At 47.5% G+C, this 16611-nt stretch overlaps 1 protein-coding gene across 1 annotated transcript in view; it reads right to left on the bottom strand.

Annotated features, from left to right (window-relative positions):
- The window catches only part of LOC135194966 (ubiquitin-like protein 4A), a 39754-nt gene that overhangs the window by 13878 nt on the left and 9265 nt on the right, over positions 1–16611 (bottom strand). Inside the window, exon 2 of the mRNA XM_064221206.1 lies at positions 3102–3207. Coding sequence (XP_064077276.1) covers positions 3102–3207 — 106 coding nt within the window. The remainder of the gene's footprint in view (positions 1–3101; positions 3208–16611) is intronic.

Consider the following 16611-nt stretch of genomic DNA (forward strand, 5'->3'; position numbering starts at 1 on the left):
CATCAGGCCAAAGTTTCCTCCATGAGGAATTCAAGGTTTGCCTCGAAACCTCCTGCCAAGCTTGGTCGATGAGTCGGATGCATATGACGATGTCGAAATGCTCCTTCCAAAATTCACGCGAGGTGAGGTTTGTGGTATCGGTGATGTCATAACATCTCTTAAAAAGATGTTTTGTACGTATATAGCTTCTTGAAGTTCGATATCACTTGCTGGTCCATGGGCTGGAGGAGAGGGGTGGTGTTAGGCGGAAGATAAAGAACCTTGATGAAGGAATAGTACTCCACTAGGATATCTTCCTCGAGGCCAGGAGGGTGGGCAGGGGCATTGTCCAACACCAGCAGACATTTCAGAGGGAGGTGCTTCTCTTCCAAGAATTTCTTCACTGTCGGGCCGAAACACAGATTTACCCACTCGGTGAACTAAAGCTTCGTTACCCAGGCTTTCGCATTAGCCCTCCACATCACTGGAAGCTTCTCCTTAAGCATTTTGTGAGCCTTGAAGGCTCGAGGAGTCTCCGAATGATACACAAGTAGGGGCTTCACCTTGCAATCCCCACTGGCATTGGAACAAAGTGCGAGTGCAAGCCTGTCTTTCATAGGCTTATGCCCCGGTAGCTTCTCTTCCTGCGTGATGTACGTCCAACGAGGCATTTTTTTCCAAAAAAGGCCAGTCTCATCAGAGTTGAAGATTTGCTGAGAACTGTAGCCTTCCTTGATCATCATCTCATCGAACTTCTTTTTAAAGGCTTCAGCCGCTTTCATGTCCGAGCTGGCCGCCTCCCCATGCCGCACCACCGAATGGATGCCAGTCTGTTTACGGAATTTCTCGAACCACCCATGCGAAGCCTTGAAGTCTGGGGTTGGCGTTGATGTCCCTTCTCCTTCGTCGTCTTCAGCCTGGGCAATCAAATCGCCGAAAATAGCGCTAGCCTTGTGGCAGATTGCCGTCTCCGTTATCGTATCGCCAGTGACTTCTTTGTCTTTTATCCAGACAAGAAGAAGCCTTTCCATTTCATCGTGCACGTGGGTCCTCTTGCTGGACAAAATAGTGACGCCCTTGGAAGTTGTAGCTGCTTTGATGACATCCTTCTGCTTAAGGAGGGTGCCTATTGTCGACGGATATCGGCCGTATTCCTTGGTGATCACACTCAATTGCATACCAGCTTCATACTTCTTGATAATCTTCATCTTCGTCTCCAAAGAGAGCATCCTCTTCTTTCGTTGAATTTCAAGTTTCTTGGGACCCATGACTACGTATATACTGTACGTAATTATGTTACATAGTACGTATACGTATGTAGTAAAGTTCTTACACAACACAATAAAGCATACTACAACGAAATCATTAACGAATTTACATTAATAAATGAAATCGTTAGGACGAACAAATACCGCATGCGTATAGAAACTATGCTGCTACTGAGTGGCCGAAAAAGCACGCCGCTACGTAGATGCATCATGGGAGGAATGCTGACCAATAGGAGAGAAGGATCTCATGGCGGTGACTAGCATCAGGAACCAATGGGAGAGCGGGAGGATGGTGGCGAGTCTACTTAGTTGGCGGCGCGCGAGTTTCAAAATTGTTATCGGTGGTCCGGGCAAATCTCGGACTTTACAGCAACAACCTTTCGTATCTTGAGCAATTTTCGTATGTAGAGCCGTAAAATTTTTCGTATTTGCTTTCGTATCTCGAGGTACCACTGTAATTGCTGACACCATCCAGTCAGTCAAACAGGATGGTGGGAAGGGATTGTTAAAATAAAAGACAAAAACAACTCTTGGTATACTAAACAATAGAAATACATATGTATCAACCTTTTTGTAATTTGTGTATTACCACACAACTGCAATTTAAAGGATTGTTTTCTACAACCTCGGCACATACAGTATTCATTCTTACTGGTCACAAGCTAGAAACATTTTATATCCAAGAAATACCATGCTGTACACCTTGTGTACTAGATAGTAAATTTTTGCTAGATCATAATAACTGATTTTTCTGTATCTGACACAACTGTCTAACTTACTATGTCTTTATGTATTTGGTTTGAAACTGTGGCATTCCTAACCATAGTGTCAACTCACCAAAAATGGGAATTTCCGAGTCATCTTACATGTTTACTATGTATGTAGTACTTGTGAGAAAAGCCAGCTTGCTCAACAGCAGTGATAATCCAAATGACATGTACTGAAAATGCTAACTTTAGTCATCATGACTTCACCAGAAAAGGAGAATATCAGTGATAATGCTATGGTATAAAGAGCCACTGAAAACCAGACAAGACCTGCTGCTAATTTCAAGGCATGATAAACTTGTGATAAATGCTTAAATAATAAATACCCACGCTCTGAGCTTCCCCTCACATAATGTATTGACCTTGAAGTAAATGGTATAGTATATTGCATATAATAAAATATTATTGGTCATTGGAAATCCTGAATGACTAGTTAGTCTTATAAGCAACAGCTACAACCAAAGTCATTTATGGAACAGCTGCCAAGTCAATCATTACTATTTTGTGGTTTACTAAGACCACAGACTTAAAATTCTTTATCAACCTACAATTGAAACCATTTGTAAAATAAAGAAAATTCCACAAATCTAAACCTAAAACCATAGTATCCAAAATGTACGCCCTGCAAAGACACTTAATCTTTCATTTATTGAATTTTCTCTGCTGACTTTCACAGCACCTTCTAAAGTGTTCTCCTTTAATTCACATAGTAATTCTACCTACAGTATCAAGAAACTATGTTTGGATGGCTTTGGATAGTAAATGAATGTAGTATATTTATTTGCTGCACTAGGAATGAAGTTTGTTACACAGATATTTGTCTCATTCTGACCTCAAGTACTGAGATAGTTGGATGTCCCAAGTGTCTACTTAGTAAAATCCCAGTAGGCTTCAAGTTTAATCAATGCACAGATAACATCACAGTAAACACATGGGGCTGTGTTAAAACTAATGGCAATTTGATCAATCTGCAGATATATACAAGTTCTATGTAAAACTTTAAGGGTAAGCATGTATCCTAGCTAAGTACATAATTGTCATTAGTGAAAGAAAAATGGACACCTAACAAAAAGCACATGATACAAACCTGATAAAGTTTTGCCCTTAAATACAAGTCTCTGTAAATGTGGTGCAACGAAGAGAAACTCGTCCACCATTGTCTTCATCTCTGATATTTTTGTATCCCCAGACACCTAGAATCAAATATAGTATTCAGTGACACATAACAGAAAAAATACTTGTCTTACATCTACAGCACAACAAATAAAAACATATACATCAGGCCTTTTATTTAAAAAATCTCAAAAACCTGACATTTTTAAGAATATTTCCCACATAAGTAGCATTCTGACACTACGACTCAATTAACTAAGCATTCAGCTGGAGCTGTAGGCATTGTAAGGTAAAATATATACTAGAATAGAGAGAACACTATACTAGAATAGAGAGAGAACACTGACAGAACTCCTCAGTTATTTACTGTAATTGTAAAAACCAGTGGAGGCCATAGTTTTATGTATGACAAATGGTACTCTGTAGGTGAAAGAGGACTGACCCTCCAAATTTCTCTGTTGTTTCTTGGTTGATCATAAGGAAGAATGTAACCTTATCACATCAGAAAAAGTTCATCGTCCTTGTCCTTTGCCAACTAGAACTCTAACTTCTCAACAGATTCAAAACAGTAAAACAGGGTAGAAGAACTGTATCATATTAAAACTCAGCCCAAGCCCAAAATTCTAAAAGGTGATGCTACACCATCTGATATCCCTGGAATTTGTACCTTGAACAAGTGACCTAAAGTGAAAAATAAGCTTACCACCTTCCATTTTCTAGTACAGAGCAACTAGGGGCTGAATGGATGCTGCAAAGAACCTCAAGTAATGCCTACAGTGCACCGTGTGAGGTGCAGTGATGGCACTTATCCCCTACGGAACGTATTATCACATCATAGGCTATTAAGGTAAACAATCGCATAGAGTCCATTCACTCGAGAAGACCACCCTTTTTCACTCTACATTCAATTGGTGAAACAACAATACAATGACATCTTTAAACATCCCATTCAAAAGATTGAAGTTTCGTCAACATAATGAGATACTATATGAAAGTGCCATATGAACTAAAATAAGCATGTGCGGTCTTCACAAAATATGTTTTCAAGCCAGTTTTTAAATCCAATACAGCACCTCCTTGCTCCTGTCCCTTTTGTCTCCACAAACGGGATCACATATTTCCCAGCCTTCCCAGCGCTCATTTGAACAATATTTGCACATAGTATATGGAACGTTTATTGATACTGCTCAAGACTGCAATTGTAATCAGCACAATAAAACATTTTGCTGCCTATATTGGTGAAAGTATGAGAATTCATATTCCCGGGGGCATGTTTTGAACTGAAATGCATTTTTACCTTATAATCGGTGGTTTTAGCCTTACTGCCATCACAACTGAAACTCCACAGTGCTTATTTGATTATAATTATACACATTTTGTTCATAATTCACTCCATATTACACTTGAAATATGTAAGAGTTTGTTCATAGCGAAGCCATACCAGGAACAATTTTTCTGTCTTATTGTAGAGGGTGTCCATAAAGTCCCAGTACCATTACAAGTATTTATTGCTCCGAAACAGTATAACAGAGTAATGCAGTTTTTTGTAGAATGAATTGGTCTAGATGTAAACTTGACGAAATGTAGAACATTCTACAAAAAACTGCATTACTCTATATTATATGGTTTCTGAGCAATAAATACTTGTAATAGTACTGGAACTTTATGGTGCCCTGTACGTACTTCTGGCTGCCAAACGCACTGTCGAGCAGACAACAGAGTAGTGAATTGTTTATGGCAAAAATTTTGTTATTTTTTTATAGCACTTTTCATTGATTTAAGTCTATATTACTATTTTGACTTTTTTTTCAATAATTGTACCTATGCCTAAATTAAATGTAATCTTTAATGCTTGCATGCTAGGAATAGCAAAATTTCATCGTCACCAATTTGTTGGAGCTTCACACATACACCAATGCATTTGCAAACTGTTTCCATGAATTCTAGTTGCCACAGTAATGCAATGATAAAATTGCTCTAATATTTATGTAATACATACTACAAATAGATACGTTAATTTCACTTATTTCCACGGTTTTGTGTAGGGTAAACACATACCAATTGGCAATAGCAATAAAAACTAGATAAGCGCAAACAACACATCATAGCTAATGTTCACAGCAAAACCATTGAAATTTGTGTCAGGAATCTAGTTGCTTTATCAACAACGAATATTTTCAAATTAATAATCATGAATATGTAATAAATTTATACAACTCATAACCTTATACTGATGTTTAACTATTTATCTAACTAGGGTAAACAACCGCAGATGATCCAACATCGTCGCGCTGGCCAGGCCTTATTCACTCGATATTTAAGCATGCCATTCAAAAGATTGAAGTTTCGTCAACATAATGTGATATGTGAAAGCCCCATACAAACTAAAATAAGCATGTGAGCTCTTCATAAAATATGTTTTCAAGGCAGTTTTGAAATCTAATATGGCAGCAATTGTGTGGCGGTCTAACCAGACAATCCGCCATCTTTCCCAGCCTTCCCAGCACTCATTTGAACAATGTTAGCGTATATATGTATCATTTATTGATTTTACTCAAGATTGCAGTTGTAATCAGCACAATACAACAACATTTTGTTGCCTACATTAGTGAAAGTATGAAACTTTTTATTCCCTTGTCATGGTTTGATCTGAATTCATTTTTACCTTGTAATTGGTGGTTTTATCCTTACTGCCATCACAACTGAAACTCCACAGTGCTTATTTGATTGTCTTAATTCACTCCACATTGCACTTGAACCACGTTGCTGTTCCTGGTTCCTAAGTACTCACTCCGCAAACACAGTTACAAGCAGCAGACGACGACAATGATTATGAGGTGCAAAGCTTTATTCCCTGAATTGTTTCCTTTACTCATTATTTAGTTTAACTGTACTTTGTTACTTCAAAATGTTTATTTAATTCATGTCTATTATCACTTTTTTGCAACCAAATTAACCCCAAAAAATTACAAATAATTTGGATGTATGTATACTTACAAGCAGACGACGCGAGGAAAAATGACTCATCGTTGCCAATCTAGTGGAGTGTCACACATACTCCGAGCATTTACAAACTGTTTTCATGAATTCTAGTTGTCATAGTAATGCAGTAATGATAATTGCTGTGATATGTATATATACTACAAACAGATACGCTAATTTCACTTATTTCCCCGGTTTTGTGTAAGTCTTATACCCAGTTTGGAGGGTAAACACATACCAATTGACAACACTGATAAACAATTGAAGAGCGCAAAACGCCGCAAAGAATGCCGTAGTCCCCTTCGATAAGTACGTAGTCCCCTTCCATAAGTGCTGGTTAGAGGTCGGGTGTACGATTGTTGTGATGAAAGTGCCCCAGCGTCTATGGGTACAAGTGGTGTGCGGATTTAGCACAGGAAATGGGAAGTTTGTTGAAACAAGCAACTCCGCAAACATCGAGATGGTGTCAATCTTCTAAAGTGTTTTAATCGTTAAGTAAAAATTTCGAAAGCGTTTTGGGTTTGTGGGCACTGCGTTGGCCACCCTTTTCATTACCCTCTGTTTAAATCTTGAAATATGGCCATAATTTCTAACTTTGGATAAAATACTTACTTCGAAAGGAGAGCAGAGGACTTGAGCTCCTGCTATCAACACCAACAACTCATGACAGATGATCATCTCCGGTGTCAGGACGTGTTAAAGTACTTTTTCGGAGGGTGGCCAAAACCTCGGTAGTCGGTGAGTTTACCCTAATTACCTAGCACACCCTTTCTTCTTCCTCCCCAAAAATCATGAGTTTCCTTGGACTCGACAGTGAACGTCGTCATCATTTATGATTGTTGTGAAGAAAGTGTGCCAGCGTCTATAGGTACAAATGGTGTGCAGATTTAGCACAGGTAATGGGAAGTTTGTTGCATAAGTGACTCCACAAACAGTGAGATGGCGTCAATCTTCTACACGTAAGGTGTTCCAAGTAAAAATTTTGAAAGGGTCATGGAGGTAAATTAGCACTTCACATGGCTAGACTTTCACTAACCTCTGTTTAATCGGAAATTATGGCCTAAATTTCTTACTTGGGAGAAATCACTTAGGGTAAAAAATCATGAACGACCAACCCTCATCACGCTGGACGGGTCTTATTCACTCGATATTTAATTGGTGTAACAAGAATACAATTACAACTCTAAGCATACCATTCAAAAGATTGAAGTTTCGTCAACATAATGTGATATGTGAAAGGCCCATATGAACTAAAATAAGCATGTGACGCTCTTCGTAAAATGACAATTTGTCGAAAATTGCATTTTTCCTAACTATACAAACCTGAGGTCCTTTAACAATAGGAAGTAGCTAGCGGCAGCTGGAACGGTCGTAAGCTTCGAACAAGGGAGAGAAACGGTAGTTAACTGCTTGTCCGATCGTCGCGCGCGCGCGACTGGGAGGTAAACAAATCACTTTTGCTTTTGGCCCATGCAAAATACGCAGAGTGAGGGGTGGCATGAGGAGGGACTATATGTAAAGGACCTCAGGTTTGTATAGTTAGGAAAAATGCAATTTTCGACAAATTTGTCATTTGTTCCGATACGTAATACAAAACCCCTCGGTCCTTTAACAATAGGAAGACTCACTTCTTGGTGGAGGAATCTGAGTCTTTTTGATGAACAGACTGGTGTTTGTCCATCCCTGGAATGCTCCCTGGTCGTAAGAGCGAGGGAGGGATCCAAGCCTCTGTCCGATGATCGGGGTGTGCACCGCAGGATCAATGGTCAGACCTCTGGGCCGAGTACTAAGAGAGAGGCAAGCGTATCTCTTTGTACCAGCATTGTAAGAACTTTTTCCTTTACATGAGCAAATGTAAAGTAATGGGTTTGTCTCATGTCGGCAATCCACTTTCTCCCCCTTGTTGGAGAAAGTGGTGGATATTTACTCCTATCTCTAGTTAAAGAGGTAGGATGGAGCTCTGTTGAATAGCTTACCTGCATCTGACTCCCTTCCAGCAAGGTAACGACCGTATCCCTCTGCCCACAGGTAGAGTAGAAAAAGATGGTGAAGAGAAGCCAGTCACTCTCTCATTCACGCATTCATTCTCCCAGTCATACCAGGAATCGATGCTGTTCTGTCCTGCTCGGGTGCTGGGTAAGCTTACACAACGTGTTGAGCAGCCACCACAGGTCCCAAGGAAAAAGTATCCAAGGACTTGTGGGCAATATCCCGAAGGTAGAAGGACGTGAAGGTGGGTCTGGTTGGCCCACCCACACACCTGCCTTCAGGACCTGCGCCACGGAGAAGTTCTTACGGAACGCTAAGGAGGGTCCGATACCTCTGACTTCGTGGGCTCTCGGACGGAGCGTACGGATGTCGTCGCTACCATCAGCTTCGTACGCTCTCCTGATCACCTCACGCAGCCAGAAAGAAAGCGTGTTCTTGGAGACTTCTTTCTTGGTAACCCCAGTGCTAACGAAGAGGCGTCGACACTCAGGCCTGAGGCGTCGAGTTCTCTTCAGATAGCGCCGTAGCGCCCTCACAGGACAAAGCAGCATCTCATCCGCATCATTATCGGTGAAGTCCAGGAGGGAGGGAGGGATCGTGAAGACTCGAACCTGTCGTCAGGGATCGATGGATTCTGAGTCTTAGCTACGAAGTTCGGGACGAAATCGAGCGTCACAGATCCCCAGCCTCTGGTATGTTTAACATCATAAGAAAGGCCATGTAGTTTCCCCTACTCTCTTCGCCGATGCCAGGGCCAGCAAGAAGAGGGTCTTGAGGGTCAGATCCCTGTCTGACGAGTCTCGGAGTGGCTCGAAGGGTCTTCGAGTCAAACTCCTAAGAACGAGAGTCACATCCCACTCAGGGGGCCTGAGTTCCCTGGTGGGCAAGACCTTTCGAAGCTCCTCATTAGCAAGGATATCTCGAACGAATTCGAGATGTCCAGTCCCTCAGTTTTAGGACGAGAGCCAGGGCGGCTCTATATCCCTTAACTGTGGGTACTGAGAGGAGCTTCTCTCGGCGAAGAAACACGAGGAAATCCGCTACCTGCTGAAGATGGGCTCTGAGAGGAGCAGACCCTGTCTACGACACCAACCACAGAAGACGGCCCACTTCCCCTGGTACACAGCTGCAGAGGACTGTCCTGACGTGTCCAGCCATCTCTGTTGCTGCGCTACGAGAAAAGCCTCTCGTTCGCAAGAGATGGTGGATAACAGCCAGCCGTGAAGTTGAAGGGACTGGACTGCTTGGTGGTACCGTTCTACGTGTGGCTGGGCTAGAAGGTTGTGCCAAGTGGTAGCTCTCTCGTGCGTCCGCAAGAAGAGCCGCAGGTCCGGATACCAAACGGCTTGTGGCCGTTTGGGAGCCACCAGGATCCATTCTGAGATTGGGAGTGACCAGCGCTCGACTGATCACTTTCCGAATCAGACAGAAGGGAGGAAAGGCGTAAGCGAAGAGGTTGTCCCAGGGGATGTTGGAGACGCGCCTCTGCAGCTGCCCATGGGTCCGGCACAGCTGAAAAGAAAACCTGAAGTTTTCTGTTGTGCCGGGTGGCGAACAGGTCTACGACCGGTCCGCGCCCCCACAGGTTTTGAAGAGCCTTTTCCGCTACGTCTTGGTGTAGAGACATTCGGTCCCCTATCACCTGATCCCGACGGCTGAGCTTGTCTGCTACTACATTCCTCTTGCCTGGAATGTAGCGTGCTGACAGCTCTATCGAGTGAGCCGTGGCCCACTCGTGCACCTGCACCGTCAACTGATGGAGCGGAAGAGACACTAGCCCCCCCTGCTTGTTGACATATGCCACTACTGTGGTGTTGTCGCACATCAACACCACTGAGTGTCCCACCAAGCGGTCCTGAAACTCTTGGAGAGCGTTGAACGCCGCCTTGAGTTCCAGGACATTGATGTGAAGGTGCTTCTCGTGATGGTCCCACACACCTGCAGCCATCAACCTCCTACCAGGTGTGCGCCCCATCCCTCGGTCGATGCGTCTGAGAACAGAAGCATCTCCGGGGGGGGAGTGCGTATGGGCACTCCTCTTAAGAGGTTCTTGTCGTCGAGCCACCAGGCTAGGTCCTGCCTCACCTTGTCCGTGATAGCCACGGGAAAGTAAGGAGGATCCTTGGCCTGAGACCAACTCTCCCTTAGTCTCCACTGGAGAGACCGCAGGTGAAGACGCCCGTGAGGGACTAACTTCTCGAGTGACGACAGATGGCCGATCACGACTTGCCATTGCTGTGCTGCCTGTTCCTGCCGAGACAGGAACCGGCCGGCTGCCTCCCTGAATTTGCTGATACGCAAGTCTGCGGAAAGACTTGCCCTGCTACCGTGTCTATCAGCATACCCAGGTACTTCATCTTCTGCTTGGGTTCGAGGTCGGACTTCTCGTAGTTTATCACGATCCCAGATCGCGACAAAACTTGAGGAGTCGATCTCTGTCCTGTAGCAACTGCGAGCGGGAGCTCGCCAGGACTAGCCTAATCGTCGAGATACCTCAGAAGACGTATCCCGTTCGAATGGGCCCAAGCCGACACCAGTGAACACTCGCGTGAACACCTGTGGGGCGGTTGAGAGACCGAAACAAAGTGCCCTGAATTGGTACACCGTCCCGTCGAAGATGAAGCGGAGGTACTTTCTGGAGGACTGATGGATGGGTATTTGAAAATACGCGTCCTTCAAGTCCACTGAAAGCATGAAAATCGTTCCCCCTGATCGAGTCGAGCACTGAGCGTGCCGACTCCATCGTGAACCGCGTCGTGCGAACGAAGCGGTTCAGGGGAGAGAGGTCTATCACCGGACGCCAGCCCCCCGATGCCTTCTCCACTAGGAGAGGGCGGCTGTAAAAGCCCGGTGACTGGTCCTCCACGATTTCTACAGCTCGTTTCGCCAGCATGGTCTTGATCTCCTGTCGAAGAGCGTTGTCCTTTGCTGATCCCCGGACATAGGTCTGTAGATGGACCGTTTGGAGATGATGGGGGGCCGAGACTCGAAGGGTAGTAGATACCCTCCCGAAGGACGTCTACTATCCAGTTCTCGGCGCCGTAGCGCTGCCAAGTCGCCAATGGCTCGCCAGGCACCCCCCCACTTCCGGCAGCAGGTGAGGGGGAACGCCGTCCCTCTAGCGTTTCCCTCCTCGTTTCGACTTCTTTCCAGCACCTCCTGCGGAAAGGAGGGCTGGGAGGAGGGCTGGTTGCGGCCTCCTCTAGCAGAAGTGAAACAGCTGGAGTCTTCACACGGGGTTTGGACGGTGCAGCCGTCTTCGCCGCCGTGGAAGCGCTAGCCAAGCTCTTTGGTTTGGCCGCAGTTACTCGAGGTTGCCCAGAAACCTTCGAGACTGCCTGGTGGACTAAGCGGTCACTCTCGTCAGTGCGCCGCCGTTCCACCGCAGCGTCCACCATCTCTCCAGGAAAGAGAGCTGGGGGAAACTCCCTAAGTGAGTCCATTTCGTAGCCCGAGTGCCGCCTCACGCCGCCCGGCCCCCTTGGTCACTCGGGTAAGGACTGCGTCCCTACGTCGAAGAACCAAGTTGGCCCACAGGTTAGCAGTCTGATGGGCGAGGTAAGAGATTGCTCTTCCTCCAGACTGGCACAGTCTCCTGAAAGAAGCGTCGTCTTCGAGAGCAGAACTCCCAGAGCCGGCGCTACTTTGGATATTGTGAGGGACCACAAATCCAACCAGGAACTGCCTGGAATGCTGCCATAGCGGTAGATTCCAGGGCAAGTGCCTCCTGCTGCGAGAACCATAAGTTCTCCGACAGGAGCTGCTGCAGGGACACACCTGGAGTCAGCCTCGCTAACTCCGGGTTAACCTGTTTCGGCAGTATCGGGTCTTCTGATGGCACGTAAAATCGCCTCTGCCGCTGTAGAGGAGGAGGAAGCAGCTTAGAGGACCGTCCGGATTTTAGCGAGTCCTCCCGTCCGGAGACGAGATTCTCCACCTGATCCAGGACCGAGTCCGCAAGCTCCGATCGTGGCAAACCCCCATCATCATTTTGGGCTCCCTCTTGGGACCCCAAAATGATTCGAGCCGGGACGTGGGCTCTGCTGGTGGTAGCGGCGATCCTTCCGCAAGGTCATTATGCAGACGCATCAGCTTAATGACCTCTGCGAAGTTCCTCTGTATCTCAGGCGTTACAGCGTCTTGTGGAGTAGGACCGTCCAGTCCCTCCAGCAAGAGCATATCCCTCGATACTCCTCCTTCAGAAGGAGGAACAGCGACAGACCCCTGACGGTCGCCTCCAACTACTTGCGCGTACGTTCTGGTCGGTCCTAAGACCGTGCCTGAGCCGTACGGCGTCATAGCTGGGTCACGAGCGGCGCACCTCTCGTGATCGCTCCTCGGTACCTCGCTCCTCCCGGTATAGCCCGAGGAGGTTTGAAGGTACGGGAGAGGCAGACCTGACGCTCCCCCCTCGCTCGCTGGCAGGACCAGCGTGCGTGGAGGGCTGCTGCTGATCGTCAACCCGCGGTGACGGTCGAGCAGCAGGCCTAGCCTTGCCGCTCGCCTGGGGCGATTGGCTCGGCTGAGAACGTCGAGACCGATCTCTAGCGTCAGGCGAGCTGCCGCTGGTCACCGTCTCCGCCCGGTCCCATCGGGAGCGGCGGACGGGTGACCTGCTACGCTCTCTGTCGCGTCGAGACCGGCCAGCGTCCTCTCGGCGCGTCAAACCGCTGGTACCAGCCGTGGCTGGTACCGCCGGCGGCCGTGGGACTCCTTCCTCGCTCAACCCGTGGCCGGTCAGCGACCGTCACGTCAGCCCGAGCAGCCAGTTGATCGCTGCGAGAGCGTCCACTGGCCTGGCGAGAGTCGTGTGCACGACTCTCGCCAGTCTTCTGCTCCGCGCCGCTGTCTTGACGGCGAGCGAGCTCGGGCGTCAAAACTTTGGCTGGACGGTCCTCTTTGGAAGAGCGTCCACTCGGTGCTTCTCGCGAACGAGAAGCGGCCGAGACGGAACCTGGTTTAGCGGCAGAACCGCTAGCACCAGGTGAGGACGCACCAGCCGAGGCTGGTGCACCTCTGGTCCCCGTCGACTTCTTCTTTGCAGAAGAAGCGACGGGCCCCGTTCCCCGAAGGAACAGGAGGACCAGCAGAAGAGCTCCCCAGCTCGCCTGAGCGAGCCGGGCCCTTAGAAGGATCCCGAAGGAGTCTTCTTAGGGGGGGAGGAGGCAGCCTTCTTCTTCTTCGGCTGTTTAGCCTTAGAAGTCGAAGAAGGGGAAGGAGGCAGCAGACGACGAAGAAGACGATGAAGACGACGACGACACCTTCTTCCTCTTCCTCTTCTTCTTCGCCAGGCTCCGCAGAACAGACGTCAGGTCTTCCATCCAGGAGGGAGCCGGGGCAGTTGCCGAAGCAACAGGCCCGACTGCACCTGTCCGGAAAGACCTGAGACTGTAACAGCAACACCAGCAGCAGGAACAACAGAACAGGTCCGGGAACAGCAGGAACGGCAGGAACATCTGAAAGGGAATGTGCAGGCCGATCTGAAAGGGAAAAGAGTAGCTGGAACGGCAACAGGTACGGCAGGCACGGCAGGTACCACGGGAGAGCCAGGCGTCCTGTCGCAGTCACCGTCATTCGTGGCACTGGCGGCCAGGTCCAGGGGGGTACTCTTTGGGCAGCGGAAGTCCGGGGTCGGCAAAGGAAAAAATCCAGGTGGTGGTGGCACCGTCCTCCTTGGCACGGCAGCAATGGGTTTTTGCATAGCCACCGTGGTGTCACCGACATTATATGGGGCGTATATACCAGATGTGGTGGCATCTCATACGCTGGTGTCGTAATTGTGGTAGTAGTGGTGGTCACCGCACCATGAGTGACCACCGCCGACCCGCCAACCGCTGAAGCAACCCCTGATGCTGGGCACTCCCTGCAGTCCCAGCGACTCCTACACCTGTCCCAAGTCGTCCTTTGCTGATGGCACACCTGCGGAAGCAATAGTCGGGTTAGTTGGAGGGGCTTCCTCGCGCCCTGGGGAAGAAACACCCCCCCCAGAGCGGACGGAAGACCCCGAGTACAGCTGTACGTCCGGGTAGCGGGCGCCCTCATCCACACTCGACGGATCGAGAGAGGAAAAGGACTCCGCTACCCCCCCCGCAGGGGAAGGCGCGAAACATGGGGGCTGGCCGGGGGGCAGGAAAGAGGACGAAGTGTCCGTCACCAAAGGAGTCACTGACTTTCCGATGACTTCTTGGCCGGCCTAAGTCTCTTCCTGCCCTCGTACAGCACCCACTGACGCCTCGGACCAATTAACACATATGACACAAGGTTCGTTGCGGGAGCACTCTCGACCCCCGGCAACGAGTACAAACCTCATGGGGGTCCACGTCTCAACGAATGACCTGAAACCTCCACATCTACGCCCCTCCAGCCCGGGACACACTCTACGGGCGACTGGAGGGCGCGGTGATATCTCCATTTCTTCCAATTCACTCATTGCAAGATCAATAGAATTGTAAAAGTACTTACAGTCACTCCTGATTTATACAGAAAGAGAGGCAAATACTCAAAGTCAAAGCAAACGACAAAGCGGGCAGAGCGATGGCGAACACGTCCTTCCCACATACGGCCGAAAGCAAAAGTTATTTGTTTACCTCCCAGTCGCGCGGCGCGCGACGATAGGACAAGCAGTTACTACCGTTCTCCCCTTGTTCGAAGCTTACGACCGTCCCAGCTGCCGTAGCTACTTCCTATTGTTTTTAAAGGACCGAGGGTTTGTATTACGTATCGGAACAAATATGTTTTCAAGGCAGTTTTTTGAATCAAATAAGGCAGCTATCGTGTGGATGGAAGGGTCTGTTCAGGACTATCCACCATCTTTCCCAGCCTTCCAGCACTCATGACCAATGTTAGCGTATATATGTGACGTTTTATTGATCTTACTCAAGATTGCAGTTGTAATCAGCACAATAAAACAACATTTTGTTGCCTATATTAGTGAAAGTATGAAACTGGTTATTCCGGGGTCATGGTTTGAACTGAATCCATTTTTTTACCTTGTAATCGGTGGTTTTTACCTTACTGCCATCACAAAACTGAAACTCCACAGTTCTTATTTGATTGTTTTATACACATTTTTGGTATCAATTTACTCCACAATTGCACTTTAAAAAAAGTTGCTGTTCCTGGTTCCTAAGGCGCACGCCACAAACACAGTTACGAAACAGCAGACGAAGACACTGCAAAGTTTTTATTCCCATAAATATGACAATTTGTCGAAAATTGCATTTTCCTAACTATACAAACCTGAGGTCCTTTAACAATAGGAAGTAGCTAGCGGCAGCTGGAACGGTCGTAAGCTTCGAACAAGGGGGAGAACGGTAGTTAAACTGCTTGTCCGATCGTCGCGCAGGCCGCGCGACGGGAGGTAAACAAATCACTTTTGCTTTTGGCCATGCAAAATGCGCAGAGTGAGGGGTGGCATGAGGAGGGACTATATGTTAAAGGACCTCAGGTTTGTATAGTTAGGGAAAAATGCAATTTTCGACAAATTGTCATTTGTTCCGATACGTAATACAAACCCTCGGTCCTTTAACAATAGGAAGACTCACTTCTTGGTGGGAGGAATTCTGAGTCCCTTTTGATGAACAGACTGGGTGTTCATCATCCCTGAATGCCTCCCTGGTCGTAAGAGAGGGAGGGATCCAAGCTCTGTCGATTGATCGGGGTGTGCACCGCAGGATCAATGGTCAGACCTCTGGGTCCGAGTAACTAAGAGAGAGGCCAAGCGTTATCTCTTCTGTACTAGCATTGTAAGAACTTTTTTCCTTTACATGAGCAAATGTAAGTAATGGGTTGTCTCATGTAGGCATCCACTTTCTCCCCCCTTGTTTTTGGAGAAAGTGGTGGATATACACTCCCTATCTCTACTTAAAGAGATAGGATGGAGCTCTGTTGAATAGCTTACCTGCATCTGACTCCCTTCCAGCGAGGTAACGACCGTATCCCTCTGCCCACAGGTAGAGGTAGAGAAAGATGGTGAAGAGAAGCCAGTCACTCTCTCATTCGCACATTCATTCTCCCAGTCATACCAGGAATCGATGCTGTTCTGCCTGCTCGGGTGCTGGGTAAGCTTACACAACGGGTTGAGCAGCCACCACAGGTCCCAAGGAAAAAGTATCCAAGGACTTGTGGGCAATATCCCGAAGGTAGAAGGACGTGAAGGTGGTCTGGTTTTGGCCCAGACACCCGCCTCAGGACCTGCGCCACGGAGAAGTCTTTACGGAACGCTAAGGAGGGTCCGATACCCCCCTCTGACTTCGTGGGCTCTCGGTCGGAGCGTACGGATGTCGCGCTACCCATTAGCCTCGTACGCTCCCTGATCACCTCACGCAGCCAGAAAGAAAAGCGTGTTTCTTGGAAACTTTAAACTTCTTTCTTGGTTAACCCCAGTGCTAAAACGAAGAGGCGTCGACACTAAGGCCTGAGATGTCGAGTTCTCTTCAGATAGCGCCGTAGCGCCCTCACAGGACAAAGCAGCATCTCATCCGAATCGTTTTTGTCGGTGAAAGTCCAGAAGG

This window comes from Macrobrachium nipponense, chromosome 15 (genome assembly GCF_015104395.2).
Source record: "Macrobrachium nipponense isolate FS-2020 chromosome 15, ASM1510439v2, whole genome shotgun sequence".
Lineage (NCBI taxonomy): Eukaryota > Metazoa > Arthropoda > Malacostraca > Decapoda > Palaemonidae > Macrobrachium > Macrobrachium nipponense.